The following is a 19,726-nucleotide window of genomic DNA, read 5'->3' on the forward strand; positions in this document are numbered from 1 at the left end:
GAAGATGGAGCCACAGATGGACAGGCTGCATGGAGGGAAATAACCATAAATCCTTTACTGTCAGAGAGGCGGTGTGAGGTGACAAAAGCAGACAATCACAAACAGTGATCACACCGAGGAAGGTGGGTTCTCTCTGCTACAGCTGTCTCCTGCCGGAACGGCTAAAATATGAAGCATTGCTTTAACTGATGAGCCCTGCTAATGATTACCTGTGAGAGCCATCAGAAGGTTGGCGGATAATTGTCAACAACTGTCTGCAAAGTTTATTAGCGCCTTCAGAGCAGGGCTAAGGAAAAGCTTGTACAACAGTCACATCGCAGTTGTGTAACAATACTGGTGTAATTTTGCATGATGCTGGTTACACAGCAGAGACTGACTAAAATTTTGAGGAAAACAAATTCTCTTGATGTTGGTTATGACAAACCCCCCCCCCAAAAACATTAAATTCTCCTTTTGTATATATTTAAGAAAAATAAAGGTTTTCTAATTCTCAAATGGTATTTTAAAGAATCTACATTACGTGTAGAATTGTTTAGTTTGATCAGTCTGATGGCTTGAAAATTGAAACAGGAGATGATTAAATGTTACCCAAAAAATGTGAAATAGTCCTTTACTTTAGGACTAAGTAATCAAAATGTTGCTATTTAAAAGTGTTGGTTGCCCCTTGACCCTTTGAAGTTTTCGTCTTTGCGGGGTACCTAAATGAGCGATCCGACTCAGGACATCTTGTATCAAATGTGTTTTAACTTGCACCCACACTGGAGTCATTTCATAACTTGCCTATATATTTTAACAATTTCCAAACACACTCAAAGGCTGGTTTGTTTCTGACCTTATGCTCTACTTAGAGCTCAAAGTAACAGCATCTACTTACAAGAAACAGAGAATTCTATTCTAACCTCTACATTTGCTACTTTCTTGTGTACAGTCTTTATTAATGATTTAAATGGACCTAAAACAGACAATGGAAAGGCAGTAATTTGTGTTTGTTTCTTCTACCTTAGTAGGTCAGTCAGAATGAGGCTGTTGGAGCATGCGCTACTCATTTGCTATCCAGATAACGAAGGGCTCTGACTGCAGCTGTGGGAGGACGGGGCCACCTGTGAGTGCGCCATAGTGAAACCTGCTGCTTGTTGGCGGGACAACAAGCAGCAGTCCCGCTGCTTGTTGTCGGGACTGCTGCTTGAGCATTAACTTTTTTTGCTCAAGTTAATGCAAAAAAAGTGACCAGAAAAAAGTTGATAAAAAATCTTTACTAGAGACCTATATGCAAAATAGTTTCTTGAAAACCTTGAATAGTCACCAACGTCACAAAATAGTCACTAGATTCCTTGAATCCTTGAGATACAAGGAGAAGGAAAAGATCTTTAAATTGGCAACACTGTTTTGTGTTGGCAACAAGGCAGTAACGAGACGATTCCTTAGTCTTTTGCTTGAAAATACGAGTCTCAGAAATACATAATTGAGCAGACAGCTTCATGTCTGGATTTCATTTTATTGGCTTACACCTTCTTCTTCAGATGAAGCCACTTGCTGACCTCTGGTGAATAGCACTTTGCGAGACAGACTTCATCTTGACAACAAACATTGTGGCGCTTTAATACTGCAAGATCTCGTGTCACAAGCCTGAAATTGATGAAGAAACTTCTGGTGTTGTATTTAATGTTAGCTTGGAATAGATTGGAAAAAAAAAAAGAGAGAATAAGGACCAGAGAATGAGGCAAGGGAGCAGAATCTATGTTGACTCCTATTCAGGAGGAAGATATCTTGTCTTTTTATGCGGCCCATGTCATATTTATTGCATAAAGGTCAGAGTGTTCATTTGTTCAAAGTCAGCGTTTTGCCCGTCTCCTCTCCTCTCTTCTCGTGTAATAAATGCAGGGGGCTATGTCATTATCGGACCTCTGAGGATTACAGGCTTGGCTGACTGTGATGACTGCATAAAAGCATGCAGGACTTATTATTTTTTTTGTTTCTACCAGCACACACCTTCAGATGAGCTCTTAATGGAGCAAGAGTGGAGACAGAATGGCGTTTTGCAGAGTGACGAGCGGAGTCGGAAGAAACGAGGCAGAGGGGAAGAGGAAAGGGAAGGGGAGAAAGCAGGAAGGTTCAGGTGAGAAGCCACACGGGGAGGAATCCATAGGCTTAAGCTTTCGGTCACCATCAGGAGGAGTAAAATAAACTTTTGTCTCAGGGGAGAAAAAAAAGAAAGAAAAGAAAAAGGCAGAGGCTGAATAGATTTCCCTAATTCACCTATCGACTAAGAGCCCAAACTGTCAAGAGGATAATACTTGGCGAAGGACATTATTGTGAGGAAGCTTTGAAGGTGTTCAGATTGTCTCTGCATATTGACCCCCGTTGTCCAGCTCCGCTTATCGACAGCAGAATCGTTGAGATTAAATGGGCCTCGCCTATTGATTTGCTTTTTTGCCCGAATCATTCCCATTTCAGAAGGGGATCATCTGTACTGTATACCCCCACTCCCCTCCCCAACGAATCCCCCCCCCACAGTAATCTTTCCTGACCCGCTAATCATCAAACCATTTACGTCCTCTCTCTTTGTTTCAGCTCTCCTTTGTTTAGCATTTACCAATTCATTACAGCAACTTCTCCCGCAGCTTAACTTAGACGGCGGCTGGGGAACCCTGCTTCCATCCGATAGCGGCGCGCTCTCCAGCGAGGATGTGCCACCGAAATGCGTGCCCGACATCACAGCGCACATGCCAATTACATATTGATAATTAAGTATTCAAACAAACAAACAGAGAGGAAATCCCCCCCCATAATCATCAGGTTTTAATAGAACAAGTATGAGTTTGGTGTGCTTGGCCAGATAGCCTGCTGCTTGATCAGAGCTCTGTTGCGTTTTATTTTCTACTGGGAGGAGGGAAGTGAAGGAGGATGATGGGGGCTGGGGGAGATGGGTAGAGAGAATGTGGGTGGGGGGGGTACAGGCAGACACATTGGTGTCATTGCCTGGCATTGCAATCCTACAGGGAGAAGCTGCGCCGCGCTGTTGCTGCTGAACGAATGTCGACGAAGCCTGGCGCTAATCCAGCCTCGGATATGCTGAGCTGCTTTTTAAATGGAGATGAAAGGACAAAGGCGGAAATGGGGAAGTGTAAACTTTAAAAAGGCCCAGGCTTAAGGAGCCCCTCGCTCTGCAAACTGCCTGGCGTTAAAGCCAATGCTCCCCCCCCCACATGCCCTTACCCCTCCACCATCAAAAAAAAGGAGGGAAAGAAAAAACTGATGCAAATCCATTAGCACAGTCCTGTTTTCACAGTCATAAAAATACTTAAGAGGTTTAAAACGAGGGGTGGGGTGGGGGGGACGTGTTAAACGTGTGGAAATCTGTTTTGATAACATTATTCGTGACAGTGGCTTTGCGCCGCGTGAATTAATAACACTTCATTTGCAGACGGAAAGGAAGCCGGCGTGGTATTTCCAGTTAAAGAGATTAATTTTTAAAGACCTAATTGACAGGCTGGGGTTAGGCAGGATAAGCAACAGACTATAAGGCTGCAGCTGCAAAGTCAAGGTGACTGCAATACTCAGAAAGAGAGGAAAAAAGAAAGGCTTTCAACAAGCAGAATAGAGAGGAGAGAGGGAGGGAGTGAAGAGAATTAGTCTTCAAGCACTTTTTCCCCCCTCCGCCCCCTATTCTTCCTCTCTTTATTAGGAATGATTTACTTTCTCTGTGAAAGGATATAAAAGCTCAAGTATAGTGCCGTAATTATCGCAGAGTGAAAATTTAAAGGTTTGACTCACAATGTCCTCAAGTTAGCCCGCAGACTTGCCGGGCGATAAGAGCGTCTGCGTTCGGCGCTCGGCATCCAATCGGTTGTGTTTTATGGGGCTTTGCCGAGGAAGAGCACACACACACACAAAAAAAAAGCAAGTCTGTAAACATGATGGACTGTGGAGAACTGCTATACTAGGGGGCCCCCGTGTTTACCTTGGCAAGAGCCTGGCCCTGGCAATGTCGGGGCGGCGTCGCTTAATTACTGTTTACATGTAAATATTAAATTATACAAACAAGCCCGCCGAATGTCTCCGACAAAAAAAAAACTACAGAAATACAAATTCAGGGTCAACCTTATCTGTCTGCAACAGTTGCCGCGGCTGCGAGGAAGGGGATCGTTTTGAATCGCAAATTCGCTGCATTGTACATAATCTTCATAATTGCTAAATGCTGTTGTCCAAGGGCATTCAGGTAAATACATTGCCATCATCTGCATAATAGCAGATGCTCAGATATGTAAAAAAAAAAAAAAAAAAAACTCATCTTGTGTTCTCGGGGAGAGTGGGGGCGAGAGAAGGAAGCACAAAGAATGCAGGGAGGCGTTTTGTTAAAATAAAAAAAAAACAAGATTCGACCAATGATCTTGAATGTCTCCAGTCAAGACAAGAGAGTTGATCCCTTTTGATTGCGGATCTGTGTTTTCCCTGACAGTCCGGGCTGGCAGCAGAGCACCGGTGCCTGCGGTGCATCTCTGGTATGGCTGAGTAAAGCACTTGTTCATTTGCAGTGAAGGGTAACATGAAACAGGCCTCAGCCCCTCTGATGGACAAGGAGATTTCACCTTCGCCAGTGAATGATAATGCATTATTAAATTTGCCTCTCTGCTCACTAGATACACTTAGCTGACCACAGCATATTTATCTCCCCATCCGAGGCTCACGTCTTGGCAGGAGAAAGCATTCTGTCACTTTTGAGGCATTTCAAAGATTAAAAAGAACCTCTCTCTTTTCAACGTCCCTAAAAGCATCCCCCCTCATTTTTTATTTTTTTTTCCTTCAGTGAAATGTGATTAGTGGGAGATGGTGTCACGCAATGGAACATTCATGAGGGGGAGAACAAATATCCAAATGAACTCCCCGTGTCCTCGAGGAATAGCCCCTCTCTGCACCATCAGCAATCTCTCTCTCTCTCTCTTCCTCTCTCACGGTGCCGGGGTGGGGAGGGAAATTTGATTGATCCTCTATTGAATTATTTTTTTGCACTCTTTCATTTCAACAGGACGCACTGACAAGTTGTTTGATCATAAAGCATTATTGTCTGCCAAGTCACATTTCAGGGTTGTGATGGCTAATGATCTTGCCTCCTGACTTGGGGGAAAGTCAGGTAGTCAGCATGTGTTTGAAGCTCGCAAACGCCAAGGACATCGGGGAGGACCGAGCGAAAACACGGCTACATTAAAGTCGGAAAAGATGAAGAGAAGGAGCTCCCGCCGAAACGCGTGGAACTTTTAATGATACTGTACGCAGGTGCCCGTCAATGTCAGGGAAATATTTACGCTGCAATATTGATGCAGAAAGTTTTACCTGGACCCCAAAAGTCTGCCCCCCACCCCTTCCGACCCAGCCTTTTTATCACTGCGACTGCACATGCAAAGAAGGAACAGAACAAAGACTACAAAGGCAGGAGATTATCTTTCTTTTTTTGGTCTCTTCCATCTTTTCTTTTCCAACTATACACCCCTTTCTCTGCATGAGCCCCGTCGGTGTTTGCGAGTCCTTTTTATCGGAGCTGCACTTCGTCCAACAAACTGCATTCTGGGACTATATTAACGTTCATCAGCCGGGCATGTACAGGCAGGGGCAAATTACCGCTGTCCACTGCGGTTGCGGTGGCGCATCATGCATCAGAGGCTAAGAGCAGGTAGGTATGAAAGCATGCGCCTCCAGGTGACATAATACGCCACAGCTTTCCATCCAGCAGGCTTTGGAGGACATTACGGATGCATCTCCTGTTGTGTCAACAAGTGTATATAACATTTACCAGGGAAGAGCCGATATCATATTACCAATGATTCATCCGCTTTTAAAATATGGTTTACAGAATCAGCTTACATAACGTCGTCCCGTCAGGCCTCTCAGCTCGGCGCTACGGAAACACTCAACTGCAGGGTGCAGTACGGGCTCATGTACAGCGTCCTGCACACCTATTGATAAAGGTGTGTAAAAAAGCCTTAACATGAATTCATCTTTTATTGGAGCAGCATAAAACACTGCAAAAATGTTTTTATATCCCACCATTAACTTGAATGCATCAATTGATGTAAAATGAGAAAAAGGGGAAATTGATGTTTTCACAAAATCACCTTCGTCCAACCTTAAAAGTTCCAGCAGCATAACAGTACCTAAAGATACACCCAGGTTAAATCACAAACTATTTGTTATTAATTTATTAATTCTTGTTTCTCTGGTTTTTAGATTTGACTTTAAAAATAGGTCAACTTCTTCTAGCCTCTCTTGGCAAAGAAAATGGCAAGAAAAGAAAACCTTCATGTAAGTCTAATGTGTGCTGAGCTCCATAAGTCAAGAAATGACTGCAAGAAAATAACTATTTGCCTAAAGTTGACCGTATCTGCAGTTGGATAAACAATTTAAAAAGTTGGACTGGATGAGGATTAAGTTTATCTTGCCACCATGCAGAGTGAGGATTACAGTAAAAGAGGTAGAAATGAGTGTCACGAGTCTCCAAGTCTCCATAACAACCACGAGAAGCTATTACATGTCATGTAGTGGTTTAGGAGCCTTTTCAGTCCTACCATAACAAATTAAACATGTGATGCTTGCTAAACCTTTGCTTATTCATTTTTTTTTAAATACCAGCAAATTTTACATCATGTGACTTCTTCAAGAAAACCAGGGGTTGTCGGATCTTTCAGTAGGACATCAATAAAAAGAACAATCCTGACAAATGGTTCATTTGTACACATCCAAGGCTATTACAATCCCTACATTCAAAGCTATAGAAAACCTGTAAGCTGAAGAGAAGAGAATGTACAAGTGCTAGAAATATACGTCACGATAACTCCGTCTGTACACTGAAAAAAATGTTTTTTGAGCCAACTTTAAAAAATTACACTACTTTGCTACTGCTAGTTTTATTAGTTCTGCTCAAGCTAGGAGTCTGCTTTAAGAATTATTCAAATCAGAATTGTGGCGTGAGCAAAACAAATCAAATTGTCTGAGAAATATTTTTAAGTTGGTCCAAAGAAACATTTTTTTTTCAGTGTATGCTCCCACCTTGTGAAATATTGCAGCAGCTGAGTGGTTGTGTTAACAGCAGTGGTGACTAAAAATGTGCCACAATTACTACTTAATGTCTGATTTGTTTTTTCCTAACTGAATACATTTCAAAACATTTTCTGGGTGAGATTACGCTACTGCAAAAAAAAAAAAAAACTTACTTCATTTTAATATTTGTTCACAAGAATTTACTAAAACTGCAAACAGGAATGCAACAAAGTGGCTGAAACTTCTGCACTCCAGCATACATACAGCATACATTGCGTTTTTGCATATGGCTTGCGTTTTGAAACACATTTTCCCAGAGGAAATCCAACGATATCCAGTGTTTGATGTCCAAAGACTGAGTTTACAGCCAAAAAGGCTTCCGTACCTTTCAAATTTTCCCCTTGTTTGTCAGCTACCTGCTGTTTCACGAGACAGAGGCTTGTCGGAAGCTATCACCGCAGACTTGCTTTTTGAAGCAATTCAATTAGTCACATATGAGGCAACATTTAGCAGTCTGCTCGCCTTTTCTTTTTTTTTCTTCTTTTCTTCCTTCCTCTCACACACATCATCTTAGCTCTCTATATCTCAGTCTCAGGCAAATTTTGGACAACAAATCGGACCCAAGTTCAAAGAAAAGAAAAAAAAAAAGACACCATCTGGTTACTCCACAATGGGCGACACAAGTTTAGAAACTGTCTTTTTTTAATTTATTTTATTCAAAAACAAACAGCCTTTGTCCTTCATCAGCACAGACAACATGAAAAAGAAGAGACGCGCTCACAGGATATGAGCGATGAGACATTATAGCGGCTGTCTCGGAGGTGTCTGGCTATTTAAATAGTCTCCATATGAGCCGAGGCTCTGCATCCTTCCTCCGCACCCACCGAACTCTCTTCTGAGAGTGCATTGCGAGAGATTAATTTAATGCTCTGCCAGGATCATAAAGATCAAACAAGTGGAGAGATATCATTAAACCACTGGAATGTTATCTCATTTATCTAAACAAACCGATGCGATGAACAAGCCTAATTAAAAAAGCTCACCATAAACAAAGCTGCGGACGGCGAGGCCTCCCCTCCACCCCTCTTTAACAATGCGCCGCATTTATTTTATTAATCTAATGCATCGTGTATCATATCATTACAGTTCAATATTTCTATCATTAATTTTATTCCCTTCACTTAAAGCTTTTATTGGAATTACTTTGGTTATTAGTTGGTTCTAATGTATTGGTTACCTCTGTATCTTGCAGCTACAATCTCTCTTATCTCGCTGCATAAACCTGTGCATGTTATTCAAATTGCCTCATTTATTATGATAGCTTCCTCATGTAAATTGTGCTGACTGCTCGCCCTTGCACAGTCCTCATTAGACTAATGAAAACCTTCAAACGAAAAAACTAAACAACCTGCCAAATAAAGGTCCGGGGTTATTATGAAAATTACAACTGTTGGAGCCGGGAGAAGCTCTCTTCATTAATTCATGCTCAGCAAATTGGTAACTAATTTAGTTGCACTCCTCTGCATTAATGGGTTATTTTATAAAAATGTTTTTCCACAGCCGGAGACCTCTGGTGCGCACTCCGGAGAGCTCGGAATCCTAATCAAGTCCGGCGACATATTAGGAATGGACAATCTCAAAGACAGCGCCGCGTGTGTTTGCGAGCGGACGCGCACGGGTCAACTAGCTGGAGCTGCCGGGGATTGAAGGGGCGACTTGCTGCTTTTTATTTATTTATTTATTTATTTTCTAGTATTGCAAAGAAATTACAGTCATTTCATGATCAAGATACAGAGAACACACTTTGGCTGAGATTTGAGAAAACATTCAGAGGATTCCAGGTACTTGGCTGAGGACTCTTCCCCTGGCTTTGTTTGCGTTACTCTTTTGTTCTTCTGAAATCGCCCCCACACACCATCTCCCTTTTCTTTCACACTCATCCACACACAGTTAGGCGGTTTGTGACCTATAAATTCAGCTCATGATCCTGCTAATTATTACTATTCACTGCTTCACACCCCGCGTGTGAAGGTCTAACACGGATCTTCACGTCAGCCCAGCCATAGGGGAGCGTACAGTCCGATGATTTCCACAGTGGTTTTAATATCATTATCAGCTGCATCCCACCCTCCGCCATGCAGAACAGCACAGCTAGTCAACAGGGAATACGGAAATCTATTATTTGCTTCATTTTGTGTTTAATCTACAATGCTGAGAAATGTTTTTTATCTGGAGGTTCTAATTGTTTTTTGACAAAATAATATTCAAAAAACAATTAAATGAAAAAAGAAAAACAACACTTTTTTTTGCCTCCAAGCTCAGTTTATTGAGTAAGTCAAGTCAATGCTAAGACTTTAACTAGGCCTGATTAAGATTAAGACTGAGCATTTTAGCAACACACACACACACCAGAGGGATCTGCTATGAAACAAACAAAGGTTGCTGTGTTGACAGCAACCTCAGAGCCACTGTTAGGTACGGTGGATGATGTATTAGGCTGTGGGCCTTTTTCTCTTTCAAATGCCATGGGAACCTTGTTAGAGAGGCTGGCGTTGTTAATTATTTTTTCATGTTATTCTTTATAGTCCTGTTTTTTATTATTATTATTGCTAATAAAAGAAAACAATAGTCTAATGCTAAAAAAAATTGTTGACAAAAAGGGAAATCACAATTTTGCCCTCGACATTCAGGTGATAGACATTGGTTTCCTTTTTCTGTGTTTATAATATTGAGGCAAGTTGTTTAGCAAAAAACAAAAAAAAACAATAATGACTTCTTTATTGGGGTTTTATGTTTCTACTTTTGTGTTTGGGAAACACCAGAAGAAATTATTCTGACAATCCAAATCAGCGGAATACACTCAGCCATAGATCAAAACAATTTTATCAATGTTCAGACCATTCAACCTGGTCTCTTTTTAAACACTAACGTTTTACTTGTTTGTTTTCTATGGAGAAGGTTAATAACTACTACAAACTTTCCATCAGCATTTGCTTCTCTAGTATCTAACAGCCAACGTTGACCAATTAGCTCTAATAAAACTTAAAAAGAGTCACAATAGAGTCATTTTCATCACAATACCACTTTCACAAAATCACCTGTGTTAACTGTTGGGGATTGGTATCCATGTTTCTTTTTATGTTTGGACCGGGAGAGGAAGAGAACCAACAACATTTTCCTTTAAGGGAGGTCCAGGCTGGGATTTTTGAAAGCAGAACCTTATGTCTTATATTATGCACACATGGCGGAGCTGTCATGTGTAAATTAAAAGCAGTTATTTTGGTCGGTAAAAATTGAGCTTTTGGCAACAAATACCCCGAAGCTTTTGGTGTGAAACAAAGAACGGATATGTGGTAAAGCGCCTCCTGTGTGGAGGACCTGTGATGCTGTGGGCCTGTTTCTCCTCCTAACACCCTGCAAAACCTGTTAACAGGACATGGCATCTTGAAGTCTTTGAAATACCGGGAGACAGAGGGCTTTGCCAAAGAAAAATCTGAAAATGGATTGTTTTGGGAGCTTTCAGCAAAAAATAATGGCACTGAACATATGCATGACTAAATCAAGTGGTTCACTGAACAGAAAATCAACTTTGCCCGTTTCAGCTCCCACTTCTAATCATTTGGAAAACCAATGGGGTGTGCTGAAAAGAAGGGAGTATTAAGAACTCTGGAACATCTAGAGATATTTTACATCTGCGATTTAGTCAGAAACAATTACTTCTTAATGTAGATCACATGTGTCAAACTGAAGGCCATGGGGGCCACATCCAGACTGCCATAGCTTTTTATGTGGCCCTTGAGACCACGACACCAAGTTATGTCAACTTTTTGTGATTCTGCGATTGTGGAAATTTGTGCAAAATCAACAGATTTTATTTTTTTTATGCTAATGCGTAATTTTTCCACAAAAATGGTCAAAAGCATTGGGTTTAAGTGAATGCTAACCTGCATCTGGCAGTGTTTATTTTATTTTTTACTTTTACTGCAATGTAGTAAAAGTGAAAAAACTTGATGTCAAGTTAATGTCATACATTTGCAAATTTCCATGTGAATATTTCCTACTTAGCATTGCAAAATCTGTGATTTTGATTGCAAAAAATTATGAAAGCAATCACAAAATCTGGAAGGGACTGATCATTACTATTTAATATTAAGAAGTACTTAATATTACTGTTGCCTTGCAACAAGAAGTTCCTGGGTTCGATTCCTAGCCTGGAGTCTTTCTGCATGGAGTTTGCATGTTCTACATGTGCATGCATGGGTTGTCTCCAAAAACAAACCAAAACATGACTGCTGGGTAAATTGGTATCTCTAAATTCTCCCTAGGTGTGTGTGTATGCATGTTTGTCCTGTGTCTGTCTCTGTGTTGCCCTGTGACAGACTGGCGACCTGTCCAGGGTGAACCTTGCCTCTCGCCCGAAATGTTCGCTGGAGATAGACACCAGCATCTCCAGACCTCACTAGGGACAAGGGTGTAAGAAAATGGATGGATGGATGTACTTATTGAGTGCTGTATTTATTTTAACAGTTTGTTTATGGGGTTTTTTCCAACACATTCTGGCTCAACCGGCCCATTGAGAACATTCATGATCCTGATACGGTCCGAAATGAAAATGAGTTTGACATCCCTTCTTCAGATCACACAATCTGACATTTGGGAACCACTAAAGTAGATGGCATTTCTCACAAAGTTCCACTCACCTTTGTCAGTGTGCATCCTTTTCACTTCATGGCTCATGTCGTGGGCCAGGTCTCCCTCTTTAGGCCCAGGGGCAATGTTGGGGGACAGGCCTAGGAGGGCTTGGTTCATCGAGAGCCCGTTGTGGTGCACTGCTGCAAAAGGAACGCCAGAAATTACAAGGAACACCTATAGACTTTCCTCTACTCTAGATTATAAAAAAACAAAAAAAAAACAAAACAAAACAAAAAAAAAAAAAACAATAATACATTTGGTTATGTTGTTTGTTATGCAAAAAGCAAACTTACGTATCCTGTCTGAGGAGCTTTCTGTGTGGGCTGGGGAGCTGGACACGCTGCTGCTGCGGTGGGATGAAGGGTGGCTGCCGGGCCTCCTGTTGTCTTCTAAGGAGGGAGCAGGGGAGGGACTGTCCGGCACACGTTCCTGCAACCCCAACAGCAACAAAACGCACACAACCAAAATAAACACCTGATGCAGATACAGAATTACACCACGAGAATAAAAGGTTCAAAGCTTCCGGAGTCATGAACAAACAAACCAAAAAAAAGAATAAATAAATAAATAAAAAGGGTGTCATTATTTTAAAAATGTACCTTTATAACAGAGGTGACCATTCTGGAAGGCAGACTCTGGCCCTGGGCAGCGGCAGCCATGTTTGCAATGGTGCTGAGGTGGTTCATCTGGCTCATTGCCATGGTGACAGAGGCTGGGGGCAGGCTGACCGGGATCAGGGGGTGTGGCATCATCATGAAGGGGAGTTCCAGGCCTGAGACACATGAAGAGGAGGCTGTTGGTTACTCAATGATGCATATCGTGAGTGAGATAGTCACAGGTGGAGAGGGGAGGGAGATCTTGTGGTGCTCTGGCAGGAAAATCTCCACCCTTGCTGGAAGTAATTAAGCTGTCAGCCCTGAGACGCTCTTTATAAGAAGTGTCCAGTAACACTAAAGCTTAACATGACCATCTGCTAGGAAATACAAGGAGAAGAGGCTGATGTCAACTGTTAAGTACAGTAGAGGATCTGTAATGCTGTGGGCCTGATTTACTTCCGAGGACCATATTGGAGTGCATGTCATTACGGTCTATTTTAAATAGCAATTGGACATAAACTCAACAGCTCAGCACTACTGTTTATCAGGAAAAATGTGGAAAAGTTAAGATTGGTAGAGGATCTGTAATGATGTGGGCTTCCTTTTCTTCAAAAGGGCTTGAGAACCTTGTAAAAAATGTCCAACGACTCTCAGTCTAAACGTTACCGTCTATTTGAAAAGTGTTGAAAAGAACTTATGTCTACTATTGAGCAAGGCGGAGGTTCTGTGATAGTGTGGGCCCGTTTCTTCCTCTAAAAGCTGTTTAAACCCTGAGCCAATAACATCAAGGCTTAACAAGGCCTTCCAATAGCAAACAAGGGTGGAATAAGTTGAGCTAATTGCAGTACTTCTTGGAAATCATGTTAATATAAAATATATAAATATTTTACTATATGTTATTAATAGCTGCTGCTTCAATAATAATAAAGATAATGGGGGTGAGACTTTATAAACTGTTATTAGCAGTAAAAATATATTAGTTATTCTACAATGAATTAAAAAAGGGGGCATATTATGGAAATTGGCCCAATACTTACATGGGGAAAAAAAAATCCCTCTAAAAACAAGGGCAATCTCTGAAGCCATTACCCAAATGACTAGTTAAATGTGCAAATGACAAACAAGTACTGTTAAGACTACATTGTGGCATGACTTTAGGCCAATTATCCCCCGCACCAGAGACACAGAAATAGACCAAAAAAGGGTGTGAGACCGTACAATGAAAGGATTTCCATTTTCTTTCATATGTGCACAAATGAATCCATTACAACGCACAAGATATCTTACAAATGTTTTAAATTATTCATCTGCCGCCTGGCATTTGTCGCCCTAATTGGGAAAAACCGAAGACATTAGCCGCGTGAGAATGTATAAAAATGTCTATTAAAGATACCATACGGGGGGTAAGGAGCTAGTCAAACAGTGGCCCTGTACTTGTGCTTGTGAGCGGCTTAATGAAAACAAGACGACTTTCAAAGGACGCGAGCGCAGACGGAAGGTCAGAGCCAGGTGTCTGTGCCTCCCCGCTCAACCAGCGCGCCCCTCTCTCTCTGCTTCCCCTCCTCGGCTCTCCTCTGGGACTTTGAACTGAGCGGGATCAAAAGTGACTGGAAAACATTTTGGTCTCATTCCTTCGCCACTCAGATGCTTCTCCTCAAAACTGCTTGAAAGAGAAAAAAAAGAAGAGGAGGAAAAAAACAACAACTTCATAGACACTATTGGATCTGATTGAGCCTCTGCGTTGATTTTTTTTCCCACTCCTTTTTTCTCTCTTTCTTTGGCAGCCTGGTTCAAGGTAAAAAAAAAAAAAAAGAAAGAAAAACCAACAAGAAAGACAGAAAGTAAAGCAAATCTGCATGAAAGAAAGAAAGAAAGAAAAAAAAACACGATAGCGCCATCCACAAAACAACTCCGGTTCTTTTTTTTTGTACCAAACATCAGTAGCCAAAGGGCAAGGAGATCTGTATGGCGAAGCCTCTAAAGAGAAGGACACTGGTTTGAAAAATGAAAGGAGCTGAGAAGTACTCCTCTCTGTCATTCCACCTCCTTCCAAAAGAAGCATTGATTTCCATAAGAAAGATAGCACGCAGTTTCTCAGTGGTGAGTATTCCCAGACAATATAAAGCAAAAGGGGGAGATTAAAGAAAGGCGGAAGCCAAGCTGCACCTCGTAGCGGCGCCTCCGCCGAAGCTCAGACTGAATCAATTACCACTCAGCAGGCTAAGCTCAATTAAAAAACACCACAGAGGGCCCTGATTGCGGGGGTACTTACTACGGGACAACATGGTAAGGTCTCGGCTACCTATCAGGCTTTCAAGGCCACTCAAGGGCCAGAGTGAAGAGACTTATTCTGCCTTTGAGGTGGATGTATAACACCCATTCAATCAGGCACCGTGACGCGCATTAGGGAAGATTTTCGCCATATTAAAAAAAAGTAATGGAAAAGCCACCTAAAAATCGCACTAAGCCATTCTGTGTTTCTGCAATAACATTCCTGGACTTATCTCCGTGTTATTCCGTGCACTCGACCCCGTATGAAATCTCACGTCCCCACCTGACTGACAGCCTTTCAGGCGAAAACACTGGACCTGTGTTCGCGCCAAAGGAGGGGTATTAGTCTCGCTTTCACCGTCGGCCCGGCCCCTTTCTTGTCACCTCGTCCCAAAGTGGTGTTTCTCCCATAAAGACCTATTCAGGCCGCAGTGAGGGAATGTGCCACAGACCTAACAAGGCTCCACCAAATCCCTTTGTTTGCGGCTGAAAGGAGCCAGGTGAGAAGGAGATTATTCAGGAAATGGGCCGGTTTTTGCCAAGCAGCTAAGTGTCATTCACGTGTAATTTCTTTCTCGTTTGTGATGTAAGCTCCAAACATTACACTCTGGATTAATAATCAACATGTTTTTATTTGTCCTTTCTTTCCCATTTCAAGGAACCAACGAAGTTTGAAGAGTCGATGCCATGAGGTGGATATCATTGGTACCGGTGACAAAAAGGGGCGTAACAATTGATTCATTCAGGGAGAAAAAGCTCAGATGTTAAGAAGCAATTGTTGTCCGATGGTGGAATTACTGGCACACCTACCAATACATTTCTAAAAAACAAAAACGTAACTGAATTATTTTTTAAAAATTAATTTTGCATTATTTATCCTCATCTAAGCTAATTAAAGTGATCTAGAAACGTAAAAAAAAAAATAATAATTGTTTTGTTGGGGACTAAAAATGCCATGAAAGCCAGTTTTAGCTTTCTGACTACTACCAAGTTGGACATAGACCCAAATGAAGCACTCAACCTTATATAGAGAGCAAGACGTAAAGGCATCCAAAGCCCACTGTTAGAAAACTAGAGTTTAAAAAAAGGCATGTTGGGGTCAACAGAAAATAAGACAGAAAATATTCTTTTCTGTCTTACCATGAAAAATGTAAACAGATTTTGCCCAACTCTACCAGAAAACTGAAGCCATGTGCTTTGGTCAGATGACAAAGCACATCGGTAGAACTTTTCGGTAAAAACGATCGAACTGGTTTTGGCACAAAACAAACGGACGAGTGCATGGAAAAGCATCCTTTTAAGTTTGGTAGCGGATCTGTGATGATGTGGGTCTGTTTTTCTTCCCACTGCTCTGAGAACCTGGTCATGTTGCATAGAACCCAGGAAATTTAAATGCCAGGATGCTTCCTAAGGAAATTTGAAGCCCTCCTACTCGATACTGAAAATGGGTCGTTATCAGGTCTTACAGCAGGATGCTGATGGTAAAACATCTGGACAAATCAAGACAGAAATGATTCAACAGACACAAAATCAGCCTCGGTGACCAAAACTAAATCCTAATGAAAACCTGTTGGGTGAGCGGAAGAGAAAAGCATATGAGAGGACTCTAGACAATCTACAGATATTGAAGTCTGTATTTCCCAAACTCTTTGGTGTGAGATTATGCTACAGGAATAAAATATATGTTTATTTTAAAGCTTTTGTGGCATCTTTTCCAGGGGTTTCCAACAAGTGTATTTTAGCCGTGCTGATCTCACACATATAGAAGTTTAGACCTGATGAGATAAATTCCTACAACAATCCCCCCCTTCGCACTCGGCCCACCGTCTCTCCTGGAGGGCATCAACAATACATTTGGAGTAATTTACCTGAAGTAAGCCTGAGGGAGCCCGCAAAGGTGAACTCCTATTTACCGTCATTAAAACTACAAATCGCTTAATACCAATATAAACAGCTCAGCTATTATGTTGTGGCGTGCTTTTGCGAGTTCACGCTCGGATGAGCAGAGATCCGAATCGCATTGGATGAATTAAAACAGCTCTCGGTAACAGCGTGATTAAAAAGCTGTTACATCAGGGCTTTTTCGGCAGTTCCAGTTGCTTAACGGAATCGCACCAGAAAAAGGGGAAGAAAAAAAAAAAAAGGTTCAACGTGTGTTTTTGAACAGATTAAAGAAATAGTGGAATTTATTTGGAGAACAACACTTGCATTGACTTTTGCTGTGGTTAATCTCTTTATGAGGACACGACCTCAACCTTTCTGGCTATAAAAACCTACAGAGGGAAATAAAGGGAAAAAGAGCTAAGCCTTTGTCATTGAAAATGGTATGAGAAAGCAAGCACCCTCCCTCCACACCCCCACCCCGAACCTTAACTCTGCTGTGGACAGATTTCCCCTGACAAAAATTAAACTAGCTCCTACTTGGCACTTTATTATCTCTTCAACTGAATGATTTATTGTTTGTGGAGAGAAAGAAGCAAAGAGAGAGAAAGGGAAGATTGCATTTCCACCTAAAGCTCTGGCTTGATCTTGTTTTTTTTTTTCTTTTTTTCTGTCCAGGAAAAAAAAAAGCTCCCGACAAACAATAATGTCAGCTGTAATTGATCGGAGGTCGCTGGCTGGGCCTGCAGTAAAAGCGCACTATTTAAGCGACAATCGGCCCCGCGCTCTTCAGACGCTGGCTAATGAAGCTGTCTGTCTGGGCTATTTACCTTCTCTTAAATGGAAGGGGAGAGATGTACTGTAAGAGACAGGGCTGGAGAGGATCTGCCTCTCGCTCCTGTGAAATAGGACCTGCACAAGCCTCAGGAATGTATAATTGGTTGCCGCAGCCAAAGCCGGGGATTCGGTGCTAATTAAATGACTTGTTTAAAGCCTATCTGTCTTTGTTTGGGAGGCTCTGGGCTTCAGAACAATGCATTGTAAATGCTGTTGTCAAACAAACATTCCCGGTTATCCTTTGATTGGAATTGAACAAGACAACGGGCTGATTTACTCAATGCTAAGCCTCTGGTTTTTCATGCTGTTGAATATAGTTTTCCTTTTTTTTCTCTCCTTCTGATCTGTCAAAACCAACAGGAACAATCCAGTGAAGCAGCTAAATAGACCGACTCCCTGCACAATCCAGCCTTCTGCAGCAAAACAATCTGAGTTTTTCTGCTAATTGCTCTTGTAAAACGCCCCCATGTTGCGCTTGTGTTTCTCCTACAAAGGTGAGGTGGGGTTACGGAGTCTTTGTTGTGGTGGTGTTGAAGATGCAAGTACTCAGTCCCCCCCCCCTAAAAAAGAAATGAATGGCTAATGATAAAGTTCTATAGAGCTTGGGGCGGTGTAGCTGTAGATCGGTTGCTATAGTCCTGAATTTGATTCCTGACCTTAGAACCTATGGTGCATGTCTTCCCTTCTTCTGCCTCTTCTAATTTCCTGTCTGATTACTGTCAATATAGTAACCAGTGGCACAAAAATGTTTCAAATCCTTGACTGTAAGGGTGTGACAAGACGTGATATCAAAATGCCGAGATATTTCTCGCTAAAGTCAAGTTTGTCTCACGATGTTCACTTGGTGTCTCAGCATAACTTTGTCTGCCGAGGTCTGTGTTTCTAGACTCATATTTTAAAGTAAGAAAGGAAGTTGTTATTGAGGTGCCTTGCTGTGTTATCAGACTGATTAGTAACGGCTGCTCATTGGGGTGGTTGACAACTCTCGAATTCAACAATCAATCAATAATTGTCCACAAAAGTTTGTGGATTTCAACAAAACAAAAAAGGGTCGGGATCAATACGCCCTGTCTTCTTACCCCCGTCTTGTTCCCACGTGTCGCCATTTCCTCTCTTCCTACTTCCATTTTGTACCCATGCAGTCCACTTTGATTGGAATCCTATAGACAGTGTGGACAGATTTTAAAAAGTGAGAAAAAATATATACATGGAGCCTGAAAGTGCAGATGGGTTAATGTGACTTGTGCTCTAGGCTCACCACAAGTCACTCTTTTTCAGAATCAAATTTAGAACATTCCTAATATATAAACACCAAGGCAAGATGGGTTTTCCCCACTCTATTCGTTATCAACTCATTACCAACCCCAATGGTGAACTTGCCTTCAAACTCAGGAGTGTGTCCAATGGCCATTTTGTTGTACTGTTGGTAAAAATGGTAATTTAGATCACATTTCAAAATCAAGTGGATACGAGCGCCTGTTCCTGGTTCGGTAGTCACAGATTCATCTATTTTTGTGGATTTTTCTGTGGAACATGGAGTCGATTGGCTGTTGCCCCCAAAAACTGAGACACGGAAGATCACTGTGCATATTAGCTCATGTTAACATATATTTGGTGTTTGAATTATTAAAATAGGAGCATTTCTGGTTGCAAGCGGTACATGATTTCAGCTATTTATGAGTGGTCGTGGTCCCTAACCATCACGAATAAAAAGGTTCAACTGTATATTTCGCTTAATGGACTATCGTTTTGTGATTTGTGATCATTTTGTTATTATTTATTAAAAATAAATTTTAAAAATTGCCATTTTAATGCTTGGTTTGGTACTTAAAGCACACCCCGGAATGCTATGGAGGGATCTCTGCAACCCGATGAACCGACTTGAACATGAGTCACGGCCTCCATAAGCATGCCGTAGAGCGGCGTAAAGACAACACAGGTGCCCAGAAACATACCTTCTCCTACAATCATACGAGGAGTACACACACAAATGCAAACAAGGAAGAAGAAAAAAAACAACAACAAAAAAAAAAAACAGACATACACAGATGGCAGTTTCAGTCAAGGCTGGTGAGTCCTGTTTCTCATTAAAACACAGAGGGGGGAGAAAAGGTATGGCGCTTTGATGTGGCCACCCACAGCCCTTCAGTGTCATTGAATGAAACTTTGAAGCTTTTTGTGTTTACACAGCTAATGTCGATAATAAAGCAAACATCTTGCCTTTGTTAAATACCTGCTCGGGGGTGCACGCAGCGCGCGCGCGACTTGAAACGGACGACATAAAAAGAACACATCATCGGCGCAACAAAGAGTGGTAAACATGAAAACACTCGAAAACAACGGCGGCGTGCGGAGGATTGCAGGCCAGACATGAGAACACATGCTGAACAATGTGCTTTACATTCGGAAAGCCGCGA

At 41.7% G+C, this 19,726-nt stretch overlaps 1 protein-coding gene across 6 annotated transcripts in view; it reads right to left on the reverse strand.

Moving 5' to 3' along the window:
• Positions 1-19,726, reverse strand: part of dachd (dachshund d) — a 139,600-nt gene that overhangs the window by 19,592 nt on the left and 100,282 nt on the right. For 2 of the 6 annotated variants that reach the window (XM_028022343.1, XM_028022342.1), the window contains exons 4-7: positions 18,389-18,469; positions 12,324-12,496; positions 12,018-12,162; positions 11,733-11,864 (exon numbers count right to left, since the gene is read on the reverse strand). In XM_028022343.1, coding sequence (XP_027878144.1) covers positions 11,733-11,864; positions 12,018-12,162; positions 12,324-12,496; positions 18,389-18,469 — 531 coding nt within the window. The remainder of the gene's footprint in view (positions 1-11,732; positions 11,865-12,017; positions 12,163-12,323; positions 12,497-18,388; positions 18,470-19,726) is intronic. The other 4 variants (XM_028022345.1, XM_028022346.1, XM_028022348.1 and 1 more) reach the window with 4 other exon arrangements.

The sequence above is a fragment of the Xiphophorus couchianus genome, chromosome 7 (assembly GCF_001444195.1).
Source record: "Xiphophorus couchianus chromosome 7, X_couchianus-1.0, whole genome shotgun sequence".
Classification (NCBI taxonomy): Eukaryota; Metazoa; Chordata; class Actinopteri; order Cyprinodontiformes; family Poeciliidae; genus Xiphophorus; species Xiphophorus couchianus.